Genomic DNA, 26,351 nt, shown 5'->3' on the forward strand with positions numbered 1-26,351 from the left:
CCACTATAGTCTATGGCTGAGCCCAGGAGCTGACACTCTAATGTCCCCAGTACAGTCTATGACTGAGCCCGAGTGCTGACACTCTAATGTCCCCACTGTAGTCTATGGCTAAGCCCAGGAGCTGACACTCTAATGTCCCCAGTACAGTCTATGACTGGGCCCAGGAGGTTACACTCTAATGTCCCCACTATAGTCTATGACTGAGCCCAGGAGCTGACACTCTAATGTCCCCACTATAGTCTATGACTGGGCCCAGGAGCTGACACTCTAATGTCCCCACTATAGTCTATGGCTGAGCCTAGGAGCTGACACTCCAATGTCCCCACTATAGTCTATGACTGGGCCCAGGAGCTGACACTCTAATGTCCCCACTATAGTCTATGACTGGGCCCAGGAGCTGACACTCTAATGTCCCCACTATAGTCTATGGCTGAGCCCGAGAGCTGACACTCTTATGTCCCCACTATAGTCTATGACTGAGCCCAGGAGCTGACACTCTAATGTCCCCACTATAGTCTATGACTGAGCCCAGGAGCTGACACTCTAATGTCCCCACTATAGTCTATGACTGGGCTCAGGAGCTGACACTCTAATGTCCCCACTATAGTCTATGGCTGAGCCCAGGAGATGACACTCTAATGTCCCCACTATAGTCTATGACTGGGCTCAGGAGCTGACACTCTAATGTCCCCACTATAGTCTATGGCTGAGCCCAGGAGATGACACTCCAATGTCCCCAGTACAGTCTATGGCTGAGCCCAGGAGCGGAGCTGACACTCCAATGTCCCCACTATAGTCTATGGCTGAGCCCAGGAGCTGACACTCTAATGTCCCCACTATAGTCTATGACTGAGCTCGGTAGCTGACACTCTAATGTCCCCACTATAGTCTATGGCTGAGCCCAGGAGCTGACACTCTAATGTCCCCACTATAGTCTATGACTGAGCTCGGTAGCTGACACTCTAATGTCCCCACTATAGTCTATGACTGGGCCCAGGAGCTGACACTCCAATGTCCCCATTATAGTCTATGACTTGGCCTAGGAGCTGACACTCCAATGTCCCCACTATAGTCTATGGCTGAGCCCAGGAGCTGACACTCTAATGTCCCCACTATAGTCTATGACTGAGCTCGGTAGCTGACACTCTAATGTCCCCACTATAGTCTATGACTGGGCCCAGGAGCTGACACTCCAATGTCCCCACTATAGTCTATGACTGAGCACAGGAGCTGACACTCCAATGTCCCCACTATAGTCTATGGCTGAGCCCAGGAGCTGACACTCTAATGTCCCCACTATAGTCTATGACTGAGCCTGGGAGCTGACACTCTAATGTCCCCACTATAGTCTATGACTGAGCCCAGGAGCTGACACTCTAATGTCTCCACTATAGTCTATGGCTGAGCCCAGGAGCTGACACTCTAATGTTACCTCTATAGTATATGACTGAGCCCAGGAGCTGACACTCTAATGTCCCCACTATAGTCTATGACTGGGCCCAGGAGCTGACACTCTAATGTCCTCACTATTGTCTATGGCTGAGCCCAGGAGCTGACACTCCAATGTCCCCAGTATAGTCTATGACTGGGCCCAGGAGGTGACACTCCAATGTCCCCACTATAGTTTATGACTGAGCCCAGGAGCTGACACTCTAATGTCCCCACTATAGTCTATGGCTGAGCCCAGGAGCTGACACTCTAATGTCCCCACTATAGTCTATGGCTGAGCCCAGGAGCTGACCCTCCAATGTCCCCACTATAGTCTATGACTGAGCCCAGGAGCTGACACTCTAATGTCCCCAGTACAGTCTATGGCTGAGCCTAGGAGCTGACACTCTAACGTCCCCACTATAGTCTATGGCTGAGCTCAGGAGCTGACACTCTAATGTCCCCACTATAGTCTATGACTGGGCCCAGGAGTTGACACTTCCCCACTGTAGTCTATGGCTGAGCCCAGGAGCTGACACTCCACTTTCCCCACTATAGTCTATGACTGAGCCCAGGAGCTGACACTCCAATGTCCCCACTATAGTCTATGACTGAGCCCAGGAGCTGACACTCCAATGTCCCCACTATGGTCTATGACTGAGCCCAGGAGCTGACACTCCAATGTCCCCACTATAGTCTATGACTGAGCCCAGGAGGTGACACTCCAATGTCCCCACTATAGTCTATGGCTGAGCCCAGGAGCTGACACTCTAATGTCCCCAGTGTAGTCTATGGCTAAGCCCAGGAGCTGACACTCTAATGTCCCCAGTACAGTCCATGACTGAGCCCAGGAGCTGACACTCTAATGTCCCCAGTATAGTCTATGACTGAGCCCAGGAGCTGACACTCTAATGTCCCCTCTATAGTGTATGGCTGAGCCCAGGAGCTGACACTCTAATGTCCCCACTATAGTGTATGGCTGAGCCCAGGAGCTGACACTCCAATGTCCCCATTATAGTCTATGACTGAGCCCAGAAGCTGACACTCTAATGTCCCCTCTATAGTCTATGACTGAGCCCAGGAGCTGACACTCCAATGGCCCCACTATAGTCTATGACTGGGCTCAGGAGCTGACACTCCAATGGCCCCGCTATAGTCTATGACTGGGCCCAGGAGCTGACACTCTAATGTCCCCACTATAGTCTATGACTGAGCCCGGGAGCTGACACTCTAATGTCCCCACTATAGTCTATGACTGAGCCCGGGAGCTGACACTCCAATGTCCCCAATATAGTCTATGACTGAGCCCAGGAACTGACACTCTAATGTCCCCACTATAGTCTATGGCTGAGCCCAGGAGCTGACACTCTAATGTCCCCACTATAGTCTATGACTGGGCCCAGGAGCTGACACTCCAATGTCCCCTCTATAGTCTATGGCTGAGCCCAGGAGCTGACACTCCAATGTCCCCACTATAGTCTATGACTGAGCCCAGGAGCTGACACTCCAATGTCCCCACTATAGTCTATGACTGGGCCCAGGAGCTGACACTCTAATGTCCCCACTATAGTCTATGGCTGAGCCCAGGAGCTGACACTCTAATGTCCCCACTATAGTGTATGACTGAGCCCAGGAGCTGACACTCTAATGTCCCCACTATAGTCTATGACTGAGCCCAGGAGCTGACACTCTAATTTCCCCACTATAGTCTATGGCTGAGCCCAGGAGCTGACACTCCAATGTCCCCAGTACAGTCTATGGCTGAGCCCAGGAGCTGACACTCTAATGTCCCCACTATAGTCTATGGCTGAGCCCAGGAGCTGACACTCTAATGTCCCCACTATAGTCTATGGCTGAGCCCAGGAGCTGACACTCTAATGTCCCCACTATAGTCTATGGCTGAGCCCAGGAGCTGACACTCCAATTTCCCCACTATAGTCTATGACTGAGCCCAGGAGCTGACACTCTAATGTCCCCAGTATAGTCTATGACTGAGCCCCAGAGCTGACACTCCAATGTCCCCAGTACAGTCCATGACTGAGCCCAGGAGCTGACACTCTAATGTCCCCACTATAGTCTATGGCTGAGCTCAGGAGCTGACACTCTAATGTCCCCACTATAGTCTATGGCTGAGCTCAGGAGCTGACACTCTAATGTCCCCACTATAGTGTATGGCTGAGCCCAGGAGCTGACACTCTAATGTCCCCTCTATAGTCCATGGCTGAGCCCAGGAGCTGACACTCTAATGTCCCCGCTATAGTGTATGGCTGAGCCCAGGAGCTGACACTCTAATGTCCCCACTATAGTCTATGACTGGGCCCAGGAGCTGACACTCTAATGTCCCCACTATAGTGTATGGCTGAGCCCAGGAGCTGACACTCTAATGTCCCCACTATAGTCTATGACTGGGCCCAGGAGCTGACACTCTAATGTCCCCGCTATAGTCTATGACTGGGCCCAGGAGCTGACACTCTAATGTCCCCACTATAGTCTATGACTGGGCCCAGGAGCTGACACTCTAATGTCCCCACTATAGTCTATGACTGGGCCCAGGAGCTGACACTCTAATGTCCCCACTGTAGTCTATGACTGGGCCCAGGAGCTGACACTCCAATGTCCCCTCTATAGTCTATGGCTGAGCCCAGGAGCTGACACTCCAATGTCCCCACTATAGTCTATGACTGGGCCCAGGAGCTGACACTCCAATGGCCCCACTATAGTCTATGACTGAGCCCAGGAGCTGACACTCCAATGTCCCCTCTATAGTCTATGACTGAGCCCAGGAGCTGACACTCCAATGGCCCCACTATAGTCTATGACTGGGCCCAGGAGCTGACACTCCAATGTCCCCACTATAGTATATGACTGAGCCCAGGAGCTGACACTCCAATGTCCCCACTATAGTCTATGACTGAGCCCAGGAGCTGACACTCCAATGTCCCCTCTATAGTCTATGGCTGAGCCCGGGAGCTGACACTCTAATGTCCCCACTATAGTCTATGACTGGGCCCAGGAGCTGACACTCCAATGTCCCCTCTATAGTCTATGGCTGAGCCCGGGAGCTGACACTCTAATGTCCCCACTATAGTCTATGACTGGGCCCAGGAGCTGACACTCTAATGTCCCCAGTACAGTCTATGACTGAGCCCAGGAACTGACATTCTAATGTCCCCACTATAGTGTATGACTGGGCCCAGGAGCTGACACTCCAATGTCCCCTCTATAGTCTATGGCTGAGCCCGGGAGCTGACACTCTAATGTCCCCACTATAGTCTATGACTGGGCCCAGGAACTGACACTCCAATGTCCCCACTATAGTCTATGACTGAGCCCAGGAGCTGACACTCCAATGTCCCCACTATAGTCTATGGCTAAGCCCAGGAACTGACACTCCAATGTCCCCACTATAGTCTATGACTGAGCCCAGGAGCTGACACTCCAATGTCCCCACTATAGTCTATGACTGAGCCCAGGAGCTGACACTCTGATGTCCCCACTATAGTCTATGACTGAGCCCAGGAGCTGACATTCTAATGTCCCCACTATAGTCTATGACTGAGCCCAGGAGCTGACACTCTAATGTCCCCAGTACAGTCTATGACTGAGCCCAGGAGCTGACATTCTAATGTCCCCACTATAGTCTATGACTGAGCCCAGGAGCTGACACTCTGATGTCCCCACTATAGTCTATGACTGGGCCCAGGAGCTGACACTCTAGTCTATGACTGGGCCCAGGAGCTGACACTCCAATGTCCCCACTATAGTCTATGACTGGGCCCAGGAGCTGACACTATAGTCTATGACTGAGCCCAGGAGCTGACACTCCAATGTCCCCTCTATAGTCTATGGCTGAGCCCAGGAGCTGACACTCCAATGTCCCCATTATAGTCTATGACTGGGCCCAGGAGCTGACACTCTAATGTCCCCATTATAGTCTATGACTGGGCCCAGGAGCTGACACTCCAATGTCCCCACTATAGTCTATGGCTGAGCCCAGGAGCTGACACTCCAATTTCCCCACTATAGTCTATGACTGAGCCCAGGAGCTGACACTCCAATGTCCCCACTATAGTCTATGACTGAGCCCAGGAGCTGACACTCCAATGTCCCCACTATAGTCTATGGCTGAGCCCAGGAGCTGACACTCTAATGTCCCCAGTACAGTCTATGGCTGAGCCCAGGAGCTGACACTCTAATGTCCCCACTATTGTCTATGGCTGAGCCCAGGAGCTGACACTCTAATGTCCCCACTATAGTCTATGGCTGAGCCCAGGAGCTGACACTCTAATGTCCCCACTATAGTCTATGGCTGAGCCCAGGAGCTGACACTCTAATATCCCCACTATAGTCTACGGCTGAGCCCAGGAGCTGACACTCTAATGTCCCCAGTACAGTCTATGGCTAAGCCCAGGAGCTGACACTCTAATGTTCCCAGTACAGTCCATGACTGAGCCCAGGAGCTGACACTCTAATGTCCCCAGTATAGTCTATGACTGAGCCCCAGAGCTGACACTCCAATGTCCCCAGTACAGTCAATGACTGGACCCAGCAGCTGACACTCTAATATCCCCACTATAGTCTACGGCTGAGCCCAGGAGCTGACACTCTAATGTCCCCAGTACAGTCCATGACTGAGCCCAGGAGCTGACACTCTAATGTCCCCAGTATAGTCTATGACTGAGCCCCAGAGCTGACACTCCAATGTCCCCAGTACAGTCCATGACTGAGCCCAGGAGCTGACACTCTAATGTCCCCACTATAGTCTACGGCTGAGCCCAGGAGCTGACACTCTAATGTCCCCAGTACAGTCCATGACTGAGCCCAGGAGCTGACACTCTAATGTCCCCAGTATAGTCTATGACTGAGCCCCAGAGCTGACACTCCAATGTCCCCAGTACAGTCCATGACTGAGCCCAGGAGCTGACACTCCAATGTCCCCACTATAGTCTATGGCTGAGCTCAGGAGCTGACACTCTAATGTCCCCACTATAGTCTATGGCTGAGCTCAGGAGCTGACACTCTAATGTCCCCACTATAGTCTATGACTGAGCCCAGGAGCTGACACTCTAATGTCCCCTCTATAGTCTATGGCTGAGCCCAGGAGCTGACACTCCAATGTCCCCATTATAGTCTATGACTGAGCCCAGAAGCTGACACTCTAATGTCCCCTCTATAGTCTATGGCTGAGCCCAGGAGCTGACACTCCAATGTCCCCACTATAGTCTATGACTGAGCCCAGGAGCTGACACTCCAATGGCCCCACTATAGTCTATGACTGGGCTCAGGAGCTGACACTCCAATGTCCCCACTATAGTCTATGACTGGGCCCAGGAGCTGACACTCTAGTCTCTGACTGGGCCCAGGAGCTGACACTCTAATGTCCCCACTATAGTCTATGGCTGAGCCCAGGAGCTGACACTCCAATGTCCCCACTATAGTGTATGGCTGAGCCCAGGAGCTGACACTCCAATGTCCCCACTATAGTGTATGGCTGAGCCCAGGAGCTGACACTCCAATTTCCCCACTATAGTCTATGACTGAGCCCAGGAGCTGACACACCAATGTCCCCACTATAGTCTATGACTGAGCCCAGGAGCTGACACTCCAATGGCCCCACTATAGTCTATGACTGGGCTCAGGAGCTGACACTCCAATGTCCCCACTATAGTCTATGACTGGGCCCAGGAGCTGACACTCTAGTCTCTGACTGGGCCCAGGAGCTGACACTCTAATGTCCCCACTATAGTCTATGGCTGAGCCCAGGAGCTGACACTCCAATGTCCCCACTATAGTGTATGGCTGAGCCCAGGAGCTGACACTCCAATGTCCCCACTATAGTGTATGGCTGAGCCCAGGAGCTGACACTCCAATTTCCCCACTATAGTCTATGACTGAGCCCAGGAGCTGACACACCAATGTCCCCACTATAGTCTATGACTGAGCCCAGGAGCTGACACTCTAATGTCCCCACTATAGTCTATGGCTGAGCCCAGGAGCTGACACTCCAATTTCCCCACTATAGTCTATGACTGAGCCCAGGAGCTGACACTCCAATGTCCCCACTATAGTGTATGGCTGAGCCCAGGAGCTGAAACTCCAATGGCCCCACTATAGTCTATGGCTGAGCCCAGGAGCTGACACTCCAATTTCCCCACTATAGTCTATGACTGAGCCCAGGAGCTGACACACCAATGTCCCCACTATAGTCTATGACTGAGCCCAGGAGCTGACACTCTAATGTCCCCACTATAGTCTATGGCTGAGCCCAGGAGCTGACACTCAAATTTCCCCACTATAGTCTATGGCTGAGCCCAGGAGCTGACACTCCAATTTCCCCACTATAGTCTATGGCTGAGCCCAGGAGCTGACACTCCAATTTCCCCACTATAGTCTATGGCTGAGCCCAGGAGCTGACACTCTAATGTCCCCACTATAGTCTATGGCTGAGCCCTGGAGCTGACACTCCAATTTCCCCACTATAGTCTATGACTGAGCCCAGGAGCTGACACTCCAATGTCCCCAGTACAGTCTATGACTGAGCCCAGGAGCTGACACTCTAATGTCCCCAGTATAGTCCATGACTGAGCCCAGGAGCTGACACTCTAATGTCCCCACTATAGTCTATGACTGAGCCCAGGAGCTGACACTCCAATGTCCCCACTATAGTCTATGACTGAGCCCAGGAGCTCACACTCTAATGTCCCCAGTATAGTCCATGACTGAGCCCAGGAGCTGACACTCTAATGTCCCCACTATAGTCTATGACTGAGCTCAGGAGCTGACACTCTAATGTCCCCACTATAGTCTATGACTGAGCCCAGGAGCTGACACTCTAATGTCCCCACTATAGTCTATGACTGAGCTCAGGAGCTGACACTCCAATGTCCCCACTATAGTCTATGGCTGAGCTCAGGAGCTGACACTCTAATGTCCCCACTATAGTCTATGGCTGAGCTCAGGAGCTGACACTCCAATGTCCCCACTATAGTCTATGACTGGGCCCAGGAGCTGACACTCTAATGTCCCCACTATAGTGTATGACTGAGCCCAGGAGCTGACACTCCAATGTCCCCACTATAGTCTATGGCTGAGCCCAGGAGCTGACACTCCAATGTCCCCACTATAGTCTATGGCTGAGCCCAGGAGCTGACACTCTAATGTCCCCAGTACAGTCTATGGCTGAGCCCAGGAGCTGACACTCTAATGTCCCCACTATAGTCTATGGCTGAGCCCAGGAGCTGACACTCCAATTTCCCCACTATAGTCTACGGCTGAGCCCAGGAGCTGACACTCTAATGTCCCCAGTACAGTCTATGGCTGAGCCCAGGAGCTGACACTCTAATGTCCCCACTGTAGTCTATGGCTAAGCCCAGGAGCTGACACTCTAATGTCCCCAGTATAGTCTATGACTGAGCCCCAGAGCTGACACTCCAATGTCCCCAGTACAGTCCATGACTGAGCCCAGGAGCTGACACTCTAATGTCCCCACTATAGTCTATGACTGAGCCCAGGAGCTGACACTCCAATGTCCCCACTATAGTGTATGGCTGAGCCCAGGAGCTGACACTCTAATGTCCCCTCTATAGTCTATGGCTGAGCCCAGGAGCTGACACTCTAATGTCCCCTCTATAGTCTATGGCTGAGCCCAGGAGCTGACACTCCAATGTCCCCACTATAGTCTATGACTGAGCCCAGGAGCTGACACTCCAATGGCCCCACTATAGTCTATGACTGGGCTCAGGAGCTGACACTCCAATGGCCCCGCTATAGTCTATGACTGGGCTCAGGAGCTGACACTCCAATGTCCCCATTATAGTCTATGACTGAGCCCAGAAGCTGACACTCTAATGTCCCCTCTATAGTCTATGGCTGAGCCCAGGAGCTGACACTCCAATGGCCCCACTATAGTCTATGACTGGGCTCAGGAGCTGACACTCCAATGGCCCCGCTATAGTCTATGACTGAGCCCAGGAGCTGACACTCCAATGGCCCCACTATAGTCTATGACTGGGCTCAGGAGCTGACACTCCAATGTCCCCACTATAGTCTATGACTGAGCCCAGGAGCTGACACTCTAATGTCCCCACTATAGTCTATGACTGAGCCCGGGAGCTGACACTCCAATGTCCCCTCTATAGTCTATGGCTGAGCCCAGGAGCTGACACTCCAATGTCCCCTCTATAGTCTATGGCTGAGCCCAGGAGCTGACACTCTAGTCTATGACTGGGCCCAGGAGCTGACACTCTAATGTCACCACTATAGTCTATGGCTGAGCCCAGGAGCTGACACTCTAATGTCCCCACTATAGTGTATGACTGAGCCCAGGAGCTGACACTCCAATGTCCCCACTATAGTGTATGGCTGAGCCCAGGAGCTGACACTCCAATATCCCCACTATAGTCTATGGCTGAGCCCAGGAGCTGACACTCCAATTTCCCCACTATAGTCTATGACTGAGCCCAGGAGCTGACACTCCAATTTCCCCACTATAGTCTATGGCTGAGCCCAGGAGCTGACACTCCAATTTCCCCACTATAGTCTATGACTGAGCCCAGGAGCTGACACTCTAATGTCCCCACTATAGTCTATGGCTGAGCCCAGGAGCTGACACTCCAATTTCCCCACTATAGTCTATGACTGAGCCCAGGAGCTGACACTCTAATGTCTTCACTATAGTCTATGACTGAGCCCAGGAGCTGACACTCCAATGTCCCCAGTACAGTCCATGACTGAGCCCAGGAGCTGACACTCCAATGTCCCCACTATAGTCTATGGCTGAGCTCAGGAGCTGACACTCTAATGTCCCCACTATAGTGTATGGCTGAGCCCAGGAGCTGACACTCTAATGTCCCCTCTATAGTCTATGACTGAGCCCAGGAGCTGACACTCCAATGTCCCCATTATAGTCTATGACTGAGCCCAGGAGCTGACACTCCAATGTCCCCTCTATAGTCTATGACTGAGCCCAGGAGCTGACACTCCAATGGCCCCACTATAGTCTATGATTGGGCTCAGGAGCTGACACTCTAATGTCCCCACTATATTCTATGACTGAGCCCGGGAGCTGACACTCCAATGTCCCCTCTATAGTCTATGGCTGAGCCCAGGAGCTGACACTCTAATGTCCCCATTATAGTCTATGACTGAGCCCAGAAGCTGACACTCCAATGTCCCCATTATAGTCTATGACTGAGCCCAGAAGCTGACACTCCAATGTCCCCACTATAGTCTATGACTGAGCCCAGGAGCTGACACTCCAATGGCCCCACTATAGTCTATGACTGGGCCCAGGAGCTGACACTCTAATGTACCCACTATAGTCTATGACTGAGCCCAGGAGCTGACACTCCAATGTCCCCACTATAGTCTTTGGCTGAGCCCAGGAGCTGACACTCTAATGTTCCCACTGTAGTCTATGACTGAGCCCAGGAGCTGACACTCTAATGTTCCCACTGTAGTCTATGACTGGGCCCAGGAGCTGACACTTCAATGTCCCCACTATAGTATATGACTGAGCCCAGGAGCTGACACTCTAATGTCCCCACTATAGTCTATGACTGGGCCCAGGAGCTGACACTCTAGTCTATGACTGGGCCCAGGAGCTGACACTCTAATGTCACCACTATAGTCTATGGCTGAGCCCAGGAGCTGACACTCTAATGTCCCCACTATAGTGTATGACTGAGCCCAGGAGCTGACACTCCAATGTCCCCACTATAGTGTATGGCTGAGCCCAGGAGCTGACACTCCAATTTCCCCACTATAGTCTATGACTGAGCCCAGGAGCTGACACTCCAATGTCCCCACTATAGTCTATGGCTGAGCCCAGGAGCTGACACTCCAATTTCCCCACTATAGTCTATGACTGAGCCCAGGAGCTGACACTCTAATGTCCCCACTATAGTCTATGGCTGAGCCCGGGAGCTGACACTCCAATGTCCCCTCTATAGTCTATGGCTGAGCCCAGGAGCTGACACTCCAATGTCCCCACTATAGTCTATGACTGGGCCCAGTAGCTGACACTCTAATGTCCCCAGTACAGTCTATGGCTGAGCCCAGGAGCTGACACTCTAATGTCCCCACTGTAGTCTATGGCTAAGCCCAGGAGGTGACACTCTAATGTCCCCAGTACAGTCTATGGCTGAGCCCAGGAGCTGACACTCTGATGTCCCCACTATAGTCTATGACTGAGCCCAGGAGCTGACACTCTAATGTCCCCACTATAGTCTATGGCTGAGCCCAGGAGCTGACACTCTAATGTCCCCACTATAGTCTATGACTGAGCCCAGGAGCTGACATTCTAATGTCCCCACTATAGTCTATGGCTGAGCCCAGGAGCTGACACTCTAATGTCCCCACTATAGTCTATGACTGAGCCCAGGAGCTGACATTCTAATGTCCCCACTATAGTCTATGACTGAGCCTGGGAGCTGACACTCTAATGTCCCCACTATAGTCTATGACTGAGCCCAGGAGCTGACACTCTAATGTCCCCACTATAGTCTATGACTGAGCCCAGGAGCTGACATTCTAATGTCCCCACTATAGTCTATGACTGAGCCCAGGAGCTGACACTCTAATGTCCCCACTATAGTCTATGACTGAGCCCAGGAGCTGACACTCTAATGTCCCCACTATAGTCTATGACTGAGCCCAGGAGCTGACATTCTAATGTCCCCACTATAGTCTATGACTGAGCCCAGGAGCTGACACTCTAATGTCCCCACTATAGTCTATGACTGAGCCCAGGAGCTGACACTCTAATGTCCCCACTATAGTCTATGACTGGGCCCAGGAGCTGACACTCTAGTCTATGACTGGGCCCAGGAGCTGACACTCTAATGTCACCACTATAGTCTATGGCTGAGCCCAGGAGCTGACACTCTAATGTCCCCACTATAGTGTATGACTGAGCCCAGGAGCTGACACTCCAATGTCCCCACTATAGTGTATGGCTGAGCCCAGGAGCTGACACTCCAATTTCCCCACTATAGTCTATGACTGAGCCCAGGAGCTGACACTCCAATGTCCCCACTATAGTCTATGGCTGAGCCCAGGAGCTGACACTCCAATTTCCCCACTATAGTCTATGACTGAGCCCAGGAGCTGACACTCTAATGTCCCCACTATAGTCTATGGCTGAGCCCGGGAGCTGACACTCCAATGTCCCCTCTATAGTCTATGGCTGAGCCCAGGAGCTGACACTCCAATGTCCCCACTATAGTCTATGACTGGGCCCAGTAGCTGACACTCTAATGTCCCCAGTACAGTCTATGGCTGAGCCCAGGAGCTGACACTCTAATGTCCCCACTGTAGTCTATGGCTAAGCCCAGGAGGTGACACTCTAATGTCCCCAGTACAGTCTATGGCTGAGCCCAGGAGCTGACACTCTGATGTCCCCACTATAGTCTATGACTGAGCCCAGGAGCTGACACTCTAATGTCCCCACTATAGTCTATGGCTGAGCCCAGGAGCTGACACTCTAATGTCCCCACTATAGTCTATGACTGAGCCCAGGAGCTGACATTCTAATGTCCCCACTATAGTCTATGGCTGAGCCCAGGAGCTGACACTCTAATGTCCCCACTATAGTCTATGACTGAGCCCAGGAGCTGACATTCTAATGTCCCCACTATAGTCTATGACTGAGCCTGGGAGCTGACACTCTAATGTCCCCACTATAGTCTATGACTGAGCCCAGGAGCTGACACTCTAATGTCCCCACTATAGTCTATGACTGAGCCCAGGAGCTGACATTCTAATGTCCCCACTATAGTCTATGACTGAGCCCAGGAGCTGACACTCTAATGTCCCCACTATAGTCTATGACTGAGCCCAGGAGCTGACACTCTAATGTCCCCACTATAGTCTATGACTGAGCCCAGGAGCTGACATTCTAATGTCCCCACTATAGTCTATGACTGAGCCCAGGAGCTGACACTCTAATGTCCCCACTATAGTCTATGACTGAGCCCAGGAGCTGACACTCTAATGTCCCCAGTGCAGTCTATGACTGAGCCTCTAATCTTTATCTGTTTGAATCTTTGCCAGGAGATGCGGAGTTGTCGGAGTTGTCGGAGGTGGGGAGTGGCGCTCCAGTGAGATTTCGGCAGACCTTCGGAGAAAGGTGGTTGAAGTCTATCAGTCTGGACAGGGTTACACCACCATCTCCAAGGCCCTGGACCTCAATGGGACTACGGTCAGAGCCATTCTCACCAAGTGGAAGAAGTTTGGAACGGTGGTGAATCTACCTAGGAGTGGTCGTCCTGCGAAAATCTCCCCCCAGGCCAGAAGGATCATCATCAGTGAAGTCAAGAAGAAGCCTTCTGCCTGGTCCCGGGAACTTCAGGCCTCTCTGGCCTCGGCTCAGGTGAATGTTCAGGACTCAACCATTAGAAAGACTCTGTGCAAAAACGGGAGAGTGGTGAGCCGGAAACCTCTCTTCCCTAAAAGGAACATGGCGGCTTGTCAGGAGTGCAGCGGAAATCTCCAGAATATCTCATCTCTGGAAGGGCGTTCTGTGCCACCAAGAATCAAAAGTCCACTGTGTTCAGAAAAGGTATATGATGTTCCAGAGTTCCTGTGGGACTAATACTGTTCTATGGAATCAGAATAAAGAATCCACTCACCACCAGTGTACGGAGGTACTACCATGACCACCAGTGTACGGAGGTACTACCATGACCACCAGTGTACGGAGGTACTACCATGACCACCAGTGTACGGAGATACTACCATGACCACCAGTGTACGGAGGTACTACCATGACCACCAGTGTACGGAGGTACTACCATGACCACCAGTGTACGGAGGTACTACCATGACCACCAGTGTACGGAGGTACTACCATGACCACCAGTGTAAAAAGGGAACTGCCATGGCCACCAGTGTACGGAGGTACTACCATGACCACCAGTGTACGGAGATACTACCATGACCACCAGTGTACGGAGGTACTACCATGACCACCAGTGTACGGAGGTACTACCATGACCCCCAGTGTACGGAGATACTACCATGACCACCAGTGTACGGAGATACTACCATGACCACCAGTGTACGGAGATACTACCATGACCACCAGTGTACGGAGGTACTACCATGACCACCAGTGTACGGAGGTACTACCATGACCCCCAGTGTACGGAGATACTACCATGACCACCAGTGTACGGAGGTACTACCATGACCACCAGTGTACGGAGATACTACCATGACCACCAGTGTACGGAGGTACTACCATGACCACCAGTGTACGGAGGTACTACCATGACCACCAGTGTACGGAGGTACTACCATGACCACCAGTGTACGGAGGTACTACCATGACCACCAGTGTACGGAGGTACTACCATGACCACCAGTGTACGGAGGTACTACCATGACCACCAGTGTACGGAGGTACTACCATGACCACCAGTGTACGGAGGTACTACCATGACCACCAGTGTACGGAGATACTACCATGACCACCAGTGTAAAAAGGGAACTGCCATGGCCACCAGTGTAAGGAGGTACTACCATGACCACCAGTGTACGGAGATACTACCATGACCACCAGTGTACGGAGGTACTACCATGACCACCAGTGTACGGAGGTACTACCATGACCACCAGTGTACGGAGGTACTACCATGACCACCAGTGTAAAAAGGGAACTGCCATGGCCACCAGTGTAAGGAGGGAGTGTGTCTCTGGGGTGTATTTTTGGGGGTGTGTCTCTGGGGGTGTGTCACTGGGGTGTATCCCTGAGTTGTGTCTCGGAGGTGTGTGTCTCGGGGGGGTGTCTCTGGGGGGGGTGTCTCGGGGGGGTGTGTCTCTGGGGGGGTGTCTCTGGGGGGGGTGTCTCTGGGGGGGGTGTCTTGGGGGGTGTCTCTGGGAGTGTGTCTTGGGGTGTGTCTCTGGGGGGTGTGTCTCTGGGTGGGGTGTCTCTGGGGGGGTGTCTCTGGGGGGGTGTCTCGGAGGTGTGTCTCGGAGGTGTGTCTCTGGGGGGGGTGTCTCTGGGGGTGTGTCTCGGGGGTGTGTCTCTGGGGGGGGTGTCTCGGAGGTGTGTGTCTCGGGGGGGGTGTGTCTCTGGGGGGGTGTCTTGGGGGGGTGTCTCTGGGGGGGGTGTCTTGGGGGTGTGTCTCTGGGAGTGTGTCTTGGGGTGTGTCTCTGGGGGGTGTGTCTCTGGGTGGGGTGTCTCTGGGGGGGTGTCTCTGGGGGGGTGTCTCGGAGGTGTGTCTCGGAGGTGTGTCTCTGGGGGGGTGTCTCTGGGGGTGTGTCTCGGGGGTGTGTCTCTGGGACATTGACACACCTGGAAATGGTTTCACATCCATATAAAATGTATATTTATTATGAATAATAATGATATATAGGGAATAATATCGATTTCCTTCCTGATGTGGTTTTGTATTTCCGCCCCTTTCATGCAGTGTCTCCGCCCCCCAGAAGGTGAAGGACTTCCTCTCCTGGAGGTTCAGCTCTCTGATTCTGCAGATTTGTGATCACCAGAAGCAGATGGAATCCATTGTGTACTTTTTTGGTCAGTGTCACCTGAGGCTGTCAGATTCATCATGGAGCCTGACAGGTATGGATGGGGGGGATACCAGGGGACATCGCTGAATCTCGGGGTTAATAGTGCGTCCGCTGACACCAATGCCGGGATTAATAGTGCGTCCGCTGACACCAATGCTGGGGGTTAATAGTGCGTCCGCTGACACCAATGCTGGGGGTTAATAGTGCGTCCGCTGACACCAATGCTGGGGGTTAATAGAGCGTCCGCTGACACCAATGCTGGGGGTTAATAGTGTGTCCGCTGACACCAATGCTGGGGGTTAATAGAGCATCCGCTGACACCAATGCTGGGGGTTAATAGAGCATCCGCTGACACCAATGCCGGGGTTAATAGAGCGTCCGCTGACACCAATGCCGGGGTTAATAGAGCGTCCGCTGACACCAATGCCGGGGTTAATAGTGCGTCCGCTGACCCCAATGTTGGGGGTTAATAGTGCATCCGCTGACACCAATGCTGGGGGTTAATAGTGCGTCCACTGACACCAATGCCGGGGTTAATAGTGCGTCCGCTGACACCAATGTTGGGGGTTAATAGTGCGTCCGCTGACATCAATGGCGGGGTTAATAGTGCGTCCGCTGACACCAATGCTGGGGGTTAATAGTGCGTCCGCTGACACCAATGCTGGGGGTTAATAGTGCGTCCGCTGACACCAATGCCGGGGTTAATAGAGCGTCCGCTGACACCAATGCCGGGGTTAATAGTGCGTCCGCTGACCCCAATGTTGGGGGTTAATAGTGCATCCGCTGACACCAATGCTGGGGGTTAATAGTGCGTCCACTGACACCAATGCCGGGGTTAATAGTGCGTCCGCTGACACCAATGTTGGGGGTTAATAGTGCGTCCGCTGACACCAATGGCGGGGTTAATAGTGCGTCCGCTGACACCAATGCTGGGGGTTAATAGTGCGTCCGCTGACACCAATGCTGGGGGTTAATAGAGCGTCCGCTGACACCAATTCCGGGGTAAATAGTGCATCCGCTGACACCAATGTTGGGGGTTAATAGTGCGTCCGCTGACACCAATGCTGGGGGTTAATAGTGCGTCCGCTGACACCAATGCTGGGGGTTAATAGTGCGTCCGCTGACACCAATGCTGGGGGTTAATAGAGCGTCCGCTGACACCAATTCCGGGGTAAATAGTGCATCCGCTGACACCAATGTTGGGGGTTAATAGAGCGTCCGCTGACACCAATGTTGGGGGTTAATAGTGCGTCCGCTGACACCAATGTTGGGGGTTAATAGTGCGTCCGCTGACACCAATGTTGGGGGTTAATAGAGCGTCCGCTGACACCAATGCTGGGGGTTAATAGTGCGTCCGTTGACACCAATGCCGGGGTTAATAGTGCGTCCGCTGACACCAATGCCGGGAGTTAATAGTGCGTCCGCTGACACCAATGTTGGGGGTTAATAGAGAGTCCGCTGACACCAATGTCTGTCCCAGTCACTCCTCTGACATACACCTGGATGACAAACCCCCAACAAGCATAGCGCCCCCCATTGATTTCCGTGCGTTGCCCTATGCCCCACAAGCCTGACAAAGTATCTCATGACGCGTTCTGCTTTGTTTTATTTCCCGCGCATTTTGCCACATTTCTTGTATTGGGGTCTCACGTTTTGGGGGGACATTTACAATAAATGGCACTACAAGCTTGAGGCAGATATTTTTACGGTGTTCTGGGATTGCGTGGAAACGTGCATTTCTGTGCGCATTACCGGAACGCGCAGATGTGACCGGAGACTGATATGGTGAAAAGTTGTCACCGCGGCACGCCGTGTTCCGCCATATTTACATTTATATTCCTTTGTTCCCTGTTCCAATTTTTCCTTTTCCGCAAGTATTGGGCATGAGTGATTGTCCATACAGAGCAGGAGATCTATGGGGGGGAGGGTGGTCAGTAGATCAATAGAGCATATGACTGGAAGCAGGGGGCCAAGACAAGGGGGGGCATGACCCAGGCATTATGCTCGGGGGCAGGGCACAGGTGACAGCCTCCCTCTCCTAGCACCTCCCCCACAACATTACATCATACTCCTTTGCCCCGCCCCTAACTATTCTGCTCCACCCACTCCTCAGTCTGAATTCTCCTACACCAAGAGATTAGATGAGTCTCCTCCCACATAAAGTCCCTGGCTCCACCTCCTGCACAGGCTGATAGGTTCATGGAGCCTTCACTAACATGGCGGACCACCCACAAGTCCTGGTCCATTGAGCAGCAGTCATTGGTTGCTAGAGATGCTGGCATGCCTAGCAACCAATGACGTCACGTGCCTGCTGTGTGCCCTGCAGCACATTTCTCCTGCCAGCTCCCACCTTCTGCCTGCCAGGCTATAGGGAGTTCTCCTGCAAGTACACTGAGCTCTGTGATGGAGGAAACTAATCTATGGGGGCACGATGATGAGGCAACTGATCTATGGGGGCAGTTTGATGGGGCAATTAATCTATGGGGACACTGTAATGGGGCAACTGATCTATATATGTACTCTGATGGGGCAAGTGATTTGTGGGGGTACACGGATGGGGTCAACTGATTTATGGGGGAATCCGAAATGCAAAAATGTACTGTACTTCAGCTGACCAGTCCTTAGATATGGTGGCTGCATTCGTTTTCTTTTCTTTTTGTCTTTGATCCTGCCAGTAACTTCCTGTCCTAGGGTGACAACACTCACTGTACTGAATCTATGGAGACGTTGTCACCGTAGGACAGAAAGTGTGTTTGGACTACAGAATACTCCCCCCTGTCTATAACATAGTGAGGTGATGTTTTGTAGTCCACATAGAGAACTGGGACTGAAAATAGTCCAGAGACAACAAGAGCAGAAAGTTCTGAGCTCTGTATATTTCCGGCAGGATGAAAAGTGACATTTTTGCACTTGTAGAAGGGATAGAAGAATACGGTATATTCTATTTCTTCATGCAGACTTGTAAAGTTGCTGAGAGGTCCACTTTAAGGTCTGCCTGGAGTCCTGCTATGAAGCCTTGATTGCTGAGCTCTTCTTGTCCAGGATAGGGACTCTTACGTCTTCCCTTCTTCTTGTCACAGGAAGAATACCTCAGCTCCTTGTTAAGTGAATATCAAGAGAAAGATGAAGTGGAGCAACAAAGAGCGCTGTGTGCCAAAGCCTGCCGAAGATCCTCCAAGGGTAAGTACTAGCAGATAACAGCCTCTGCTTCACCACAGCGACACACTTTATTGTCTATCAAAGCTGCTGCTAGAATGGAAATCACCTTGCCTTAAGTGTGGACCCCCGAGCAGAGGAAATATTTTGGCACTTACTGGGCATGGACACGTCGTGGCCTCCCCTTTCCAACCCTCTAACCACCCTATTGGTCTGTGTAGCTTCCTGTCATACATGTACTGCATTATGACCACTAGATGGAGCTGAGGATCATCCTTATTTTCTTATTCCTGCTGGGGGGATGTCAGTGTCAGGATGGGGTGTGTCGGTGTAATATTCCTGGGGGGACGTCAGGATGGGGGGTGTCGGTGTAATATTCCTGGGGTGTGTCGGTGTAATATTCCTGGGGGGGACGTCAGTGTGAGGATGGGGGGTGTCGGTGTAATATTCCTGGGGGGACGTCAGTGTCAGGATGGGGGGTGTCGGTGTAATATTCCTGCTGGGGGGTATGGGTGTAATATTCATGTTGGGGGGGTATGGGTGTAATATTCCTGCTGGGGGGGTATGTGTGTAATATTCCTGCTGGGAGGGTGTCGGTGTAATATTCATGTTGGGTGGGTATGGGTGTAATATTCATGTTGGGGCTTGTCGGTGTAATATTCCTGATGGGGGAGTATGGGTGTAATATTCATGTTGGGGGGGTATAGGTGTATTATTCATGTTGGGGGGACGTCTGTGCAGGAAGTTCTTGTCGTATGATGGACACGGCGAGGATTTGGTCACACCTAGGTGTTCCGGATTCCCGAATCGGTGCAAAAATGCAGCACACGCTTGCGATCCCTTTACTTTCAATATCATCCCAATTGAGGCGTGATTTTGCCGCGATTGTTGCCTGACGGCCTATGGGAAATAGGTGTCCCGCAATTTTTTTGTGTGATTTGTCAGGTGACAATATTGTCCCATGATTGGGGTGCCATTGAAAATAACTGGATCACAATCTGGAATCGCAGTAATTCCGCCCGCGATCCGGAAGGCCTAGGTGTGATCGCAGCCTAAGCATCTTCTATCAGTTGCTGGGTTCACCTTCTATAGATTCTGGGGGGACATTTTCTTCCTCAAACATTCCACACATTCACTTCATTCTTCATTCCACCCTTGTATAGCGCTTTTCTCTCTGAGGACTCCAAGTATTGGAGAAGGCGTTGGCCGGGAATCGAACCCGGGTCAGCTGCTTGAAAGGCAGCTATGCTCACCACTGCACCACCAACGCAAGGTAGCATGTCTTTGTAGTGTGGGAGGAAACCGGAGTACCCGGAGGAAACCCACGCAAGCACAGGGAGAACATGCAAACTCCATGCAGATAGTGTCCTGGTCAGGATTTGAACCATGGACCCCAGTGCTGCAAGGCTAACCCCTAAGCCTCTGTGCTGCCTGTATGCGGCCTCTCTTCTCCAAGGCCCGCCCCCGCTGAACGGAGTTCATCAATTATGTCCACTCAAAGCGCCTCCAGAAGAAATCCAAACTTATCCTAAACTGCAATCTATGTATATAACACTCCAAAACACACCCAAAGAATACCGGCCTCCAACCTCCCCTTAGCCGGTCCAACACACGCCTGAGGGGGAGTATGGAAGAGGGAGAGAGGGAGGAAAGGAGGGGGGGAGGTTAGGGGTAAGGAAGGGGTGTGGGGGTTCCCCCCAACCCTCACTCCCTTCTTTCTCCAACCTTTCCTCCCCCCCTTTTCCTCCCTCTCTCCCTCTTCCATACTCCCCCTTGTTCTTCAGGTGATTATGTTTTGGCGACGTATTGTCGAACCTTAAAGCTTCTGCAGAAGCTGCAGAAAGGTAAATAGAGGGCTGATGGGAAGACCCTCCGGTTGCTGGAGTGGCAGCTCGCACCAGTGTAGGGACCTGTGTTGGTACAGCCGTACCTGGTCCCAGGGAGGCTTCCTCAGACTTTTTGTTGAGTCTTCTTCTAGGAACAGCCAATTGTCTTGTTTGTCCAGCTGCATTGATAGTTGGTGATTCAGAAGTTCCAAAAACGAAAATGGAGGGCTGATGGGAAAACCCTCTGGTTACTGAAGTGGCAGCCACCAGTGTAGGGACCTGTGTTGGTACAGCCATACCTGGTCCCTCAGGAGGGATCCTTAGAATTTTTGTTGAGTCTTCTTCTAGGAACAGTCAATCATCTTGTTTGTCCATTTACATTCATAGTTGGTGATTCAGAAGCTCCAAAAAGGGAAATAGAGGGCTGATGGGAAGGCCCTCTGGATACTGGAGTGGCAGCCACCACCAGTGTAGGGACCTGTGTTGGTAAAGCCGTACCTGGTCCCTGGGAGGGTTTCTTAGACTTTTAGTTGAGTCTGTGATTCAGAAGCTGCTGATGAACGTCACATTCTGCCAGAGTCTCAGTGGTAACGCCACAATCTGCCAGTGTCTTAGTGGGAAAGTTACATTCTGCCTGAGTCTCAACAGAATCGTTGCATGCTGGAGGAGTCTCGATGTGAATGACACGTGGTTGATTTAACATTTTTTCCACCCTTTTGGTTATTTTCTTTCCCAACAGAGCTGCACCCTGCTCATTTAAGTGCAGTCCATCCCTGCTGTAGAGCAAGTGACACATTGAAAAGTCAGTCCAGGTCTCCATGAAGCCAAACCCCTCCTTCCTGCACCAGTTCTTCAGCCACTTGCTAAGCTCCCTAAGCTCCTGTTGCCTCCTTGGTGTGGCTCGAGGTACAGGCAGTATTTCTGAAAATGCTGCCTTGGAGGTCCTTTTCTTCAATATAGCCCCTAAGTCCCTGAAATCATTTTGTAGGGTGCTCCATTTTCTTCTAATGTTGTCATTGGTTCCAATATGTACCATGACAACTGGATCCTCCCCAGCCTCATCCAACAATCCGTCCATCCGATCTGCAATGTCCCGAACTCGTGCGACTGGGAAACAATATACTGTTCGTTGATCGCGGTCATTCTGACAGATTGCCCTCTCTGTCCCTCTAATAACAGAGTCCCCTACCACCAGGATCTGCCTATCCTTTTCTTTAGGCTTGCCTTCATCTTCATGGGAGGAGATATTCAAATGGCTGCCCTGGTATTTTGGTGGGTTCTCAACATGAACCTCACATTGTGCTGTAGTCTCAACATGAATGTGACATTCAGGTGGTGTCTCAATGTGAATGTCACATGCTGGTGGAGTATCCGTGTGAATGTCACATGCTGGTGGAGTATCCGTGTGAACGTCACATGCTGGTGGAGGCTCCGTGTGAATGTCACAAGCTGGTGGTGTCTCCATGTGAACGTCACGTGCTGGTGGCGTCTCCGTGTGAACGTCACATGCTGGTGAAGTCTTCGTGTGAACGTCACATGCTGGTGGCGTCTCCGTGTGAACGTCACATGCTGGTGGTGGATTTAACATTTTTTCCACCCTCTTGGTTATTTTCTTTCCCAACAGAGCTGCACCCTGCTCATTTAAGTGCAGTCCATCCCTGCTGTAGAGCAAGTGACCAATTGAAAAGTCATTCCAGGTCTCCATGAAGCCAAACCCCTCCTTCCTGCACCAGTTCTTCAGCCACTTGCTAAGCTCTCTAAGCTCCTGTTGCCTTCTTGGTGTGGCTCGAGGTACAGGCAGTATTTCTGAAAATGCTGCCTTGGAGGTCCTTTTCTTCAATATAGCCCCTAAGTCCCTGAAATCATTTTGTAGGGTACTCCATTTTCTTCTAATGTTGTCATTGGTTCCAATATGTACCATGACAACTGGATCCTCCCCAGCCCCATCCAACAATCCATCCATCCGATCTGCAATGTCCCGAACTCGTGCGACTGGGAAACAATATACTGATCGTTGATCGCGGTCATTCTGACAGATTGCCCTCTCTGTCCCTCTAATAACAGAGTCCCCTACCACCAGGATCTGCCTATCCTTTTCTTTAGGCTTGCCCTCATCTTCATGGGAGGAGATATTCAAATGGCTGCCCTGGTATTTTGGTGGGTTCTCAACATGAACCTCACATTGTGCTGTAGTCTCAACATGAATGTGACATTCAGGTGGTGTCTCAATGTGAATGTCACATGCTGGTGGAGTATCCGTGTGAATGTCACATGCTGGTGGAGTATCTGTGTGAACGTCACATGCTGGTGGAGTCTCCGTGTGAACTACACATGCTGGTGGAGGCTCTGTGTGAACGTCACAAGCTGGTGGTGTCTCCGTGTGAACGTCACATGCTGGTGGCGTCTCCGTGTGAACGTCACATGCTAGTGGAATCTCCATGTGAACATCCCATGCTGGTGAAGTCTCCGTGTGAACGTCACATGCTGATGGTGTCTTCGTGTGAACGTCACATGCTGGTGGTGTCTCCGTGTGAAGGTCACATGCTGGTGGTGGATTTAACATTTTTTCCACCCTTTTGGTTATTTTCTTTCCCAACAGAGCTGCACCCTGCTCATTTAAGTGCAGTCCATCCCTGCTGTAGAGCAAGTGACCAATTGAAAAGTCATTCCAGGTCTCCATGAAGCCAAACCCCTCCTTCCTGCACCAATTCTTCAGCCACTTGCTAAGCTCCCTAAGCTCCTGTTGCCTCCTTGGTGTGGCTCGAGGTACAGGCAGTATTTCTGAAAATGCTGCCTTGGAGGTCCTTTTCTTCAATATAGCCCCTAAGTCCCTGAAATCATTTTGTAGGGTGCTCCATTTTCTTCTAATGTTGTCATTGGTTCCAATATGTACCATGACAACTGGATCCTCCCCAGCCCCATCCAACAATCCGTCCATCCGATCTGCAATGTCCCGAACTCGTGCCACTGGGAAACAATATACTGTTCGTTGATCGCGGTCATTCTGACAGATTGCCCTCTCTGTCCCTCTAATAACAGAGTCCCCTATCACCAGGATCTGCCTATCCTTTTCTTTAAGCTTGCCCTCATCTTCATGGGAGGAGATATTCAAATGGCTGCCCTGGTATTTTGGTGGGTTCTCAACATGAACCTCACATTGTGCTGTAGTCTCAACATGAATGTGACATTCAGGTGGTGTCTCAATTTGAACGTCACATGCTGGTGGAGTATCCTTGTGAACGTCACATGCTGGTGGAGTCTCCGTGTGAACGTCACATGCTGGTGGAGTCTCCGTGTGAACGTCACATGCTGGTGGAGTCTCCGTGTGAACGTCACATGCTGGTGGAGTCTCCGTGTGAACGTCACATGCTGGTGGAGTCTCTGTGTGAACGTCACATGCTGGTGCAGTATCCTTGTGAACGTCACATGCTGGTGGAGTATCCTTGTGAACGTCACATGCTGGTGGAGTATCCTTGTGAACGTCACATGCTGGTGGAGTCTCCGTGTGAATGTCACATGCTGGTGGAGTCTCCGTGTGAACGTCACATGCTGGTGGAGTCTCCGTGTGAACGCCACATGCTGGTGGAGTGTCCGTGTGAACGTCACATGCTGGTGGAGTCTCCGTGTGAACGTCACATGCTGGTGGAGTCTCCGTGTGAACGTCACATGCTGGTGGAGTCTCTGTGTGAACGTCACATGCTGGTGGAGGGTCCGTGTGAACTTCACATGCTGGTGGAGGCTCCGTGTGAATGTCACATGCTGGTGGAGTCTCCGTGTGAATGTCACATGCTGGTGGAGTCTCCGTGTGAATGTCACATGCTGGTGGAGTCTCCGCGTGAACGTCACATGCTGGTGGAGTCTTCGCGTGAACGTCACATGCTGGTGGAGTCTCCGTGTGAACGTCACATGCTGGTGGAGTCTCCGTGTGAACGTCACATGCTGGTGGAGTCTCCGTGTGAACGTCACATGCTGGTGGAGTCTCCGTGTGAACGTCACATGCTGGTGGGGACTCCTTGTGAACTTCACATGCTGGGGGAGTCTCAATGTAGCTTTCATATTCTGTCTTGCTCACTGGGGTAGTCCTGCCTTGTGAGCTGTGTCTGCAGTAAATACCGCGTACATCTGCAATAAAAAAGAATCAGATTTAGCACCTTCACCTACATTATATATATATATATATATCTATATATATCTATATATATAGATATATATATAGATATATATATATATCTATATATATAGATATATATAAAACATAAAATTATGGAGAGAAAAGTTCAAAATTCCAGTGCAAGGGACAATAAATAATCCCAACATGACAGGGACACAGGGGTGACTAATGGCCTTCATATAAAAATTTTGGTTGCCTGGCAGTTATGCCGACCCACTAAAATGAAAAAGGGGTCTGATTCTTCACTTTCGGGTGCGGTGGAGTAATCTGCAGTGCTTCTGTTTCTTATTATTAAACACCCGTGATGATGAATGCGGACATATTTAATAAATAGCATCCCCCAGGACACCTACAGTGTCCCATCTGATAACAAATAGAGATCATACACCCATCAGCATGACCAACATACACATAAGAAGGGCCTGAAGATCAAACCTACCATGCGTATCCTCAAAACACCGTATCTGTCAGAACAAAGACATAGCAGCCACCTCCTGCTCCATGGCCGGCTCTGTGGCTGGGGCCACCAGTCCCGTCTGGCCTGGTGGCCGCTATGTCTTTGTTCTGACAGATACAGTGAGTTTTGAGGATACGCTTGGTAGGTTTGAACTTCAAGCCCTTCTTATGTGTATGTTGGTCTTGGTGATGGGTGCATGATCTCTATTTGTTATCAGATGGGACACTGTAGGTGGCCTGGGTACCTCTTCTTATATCAGTTTTGGACCCTTTACTAGTGTGCATTAGCTTGATTACATTCTATATACATGGTGAGTTTTATGTTCATGTTGTGTGCTTCTCTGTATAGTGCTGACCCTCATGGATATTCATTAGGGGTGCAACGGATCAAAAAACTGACGGTTCGGATCGTTCCTCGGATCAGGAGTCACGGTTCGGATCAACAAAAAAAAATCTGCCCCACTGTAATATCCACAATCTCCCCCACTGTAATATATTAGCAGGGTATGGCAGAGTATTGCAGGGTATTGGCGGGTATATTGACAGAGTATTGGCAGGGTATGGAAGAGTATTGGCAGGGTTTGGAAGAGTATTGGCAGGGTTTGGAAGAGTATTGGCAGGGTATGGCAGAGTATTGTCAGGGCATTGCAAAGTATTGGCACTGCTGCCATCCGAACTCTCCCCTACACTGTACAGATCAGTACACAGAGGGGAGAGAGGAACCGGCGTCATGACATAACGCCGGTTTGTTACAAGTGATCGCTCCGTCATTTGACGGAGCGATCACGTGGTAAACG

General features: G+C 51.3%; 1 protein-coding gene and 1 non-coding gene across 5 annotated transcripts in view; one reads left to right on the forward strand and one right to left on the reverse strand.

The window, feature by feature from the left end:
• LOC141124026 (uncharacterized) overlaps positions 1-26,351 on the forward strand; it is a 121,662-nt gene that overhangs the window by 94,738 nt on the left and 573 nt on the right. Inside the window, exons 2-4 of one of the 4 annotated variants that reach the window (XR_012240760.1) lie at positions 13,480-13,987; positions 15,843-15,997; positions 19,026-19,125. Coding sequence is in view for 1 of the 4 variants with exons in the window: in XM_073612103.1 (XP_073468204.1) it covers positions 13,480-13,987; positions 19,026-19,125 (608 nt within the window). In the remaining 3 variants the exon portion in view is untranslated. Of the gene's footprint in view, positions 1-13,479; positions 14,073-14,268; positions 14,357-15,842; positions 15,998-19,025; positions 19,126-26,351 lie in introns of those variants that run through there. The other 3 variants (XR_012240761.1, XR_012240762.1, XM_073612103.1) reach the window with 3 other exon arrangements.
• Positions 20,300-20,371, reverse strand: TRNAE-UUC (transfer RNA glutamic acid (anticodon UUC)). Its single transcript has one exon. It is a non-coding gene; the product is annotated as a tRNA-Glu (tRNA).

Source organism: Aquarana catesbeiana, unplaced genomic scaffold, assembly GCF_042186555.1.
Source record: "Aquarana catesbeiana isolate 2022-GZ unplaced genomic scaffold, ASM4218655v1 unanchor95, whole genome shotgun sequence".
Lineage (NCBI taxonomy): Eukaryota > Metazoa > Chordata > Amphibia > Anura > Ranidae > Aquarana > Aquarana catesbeiana.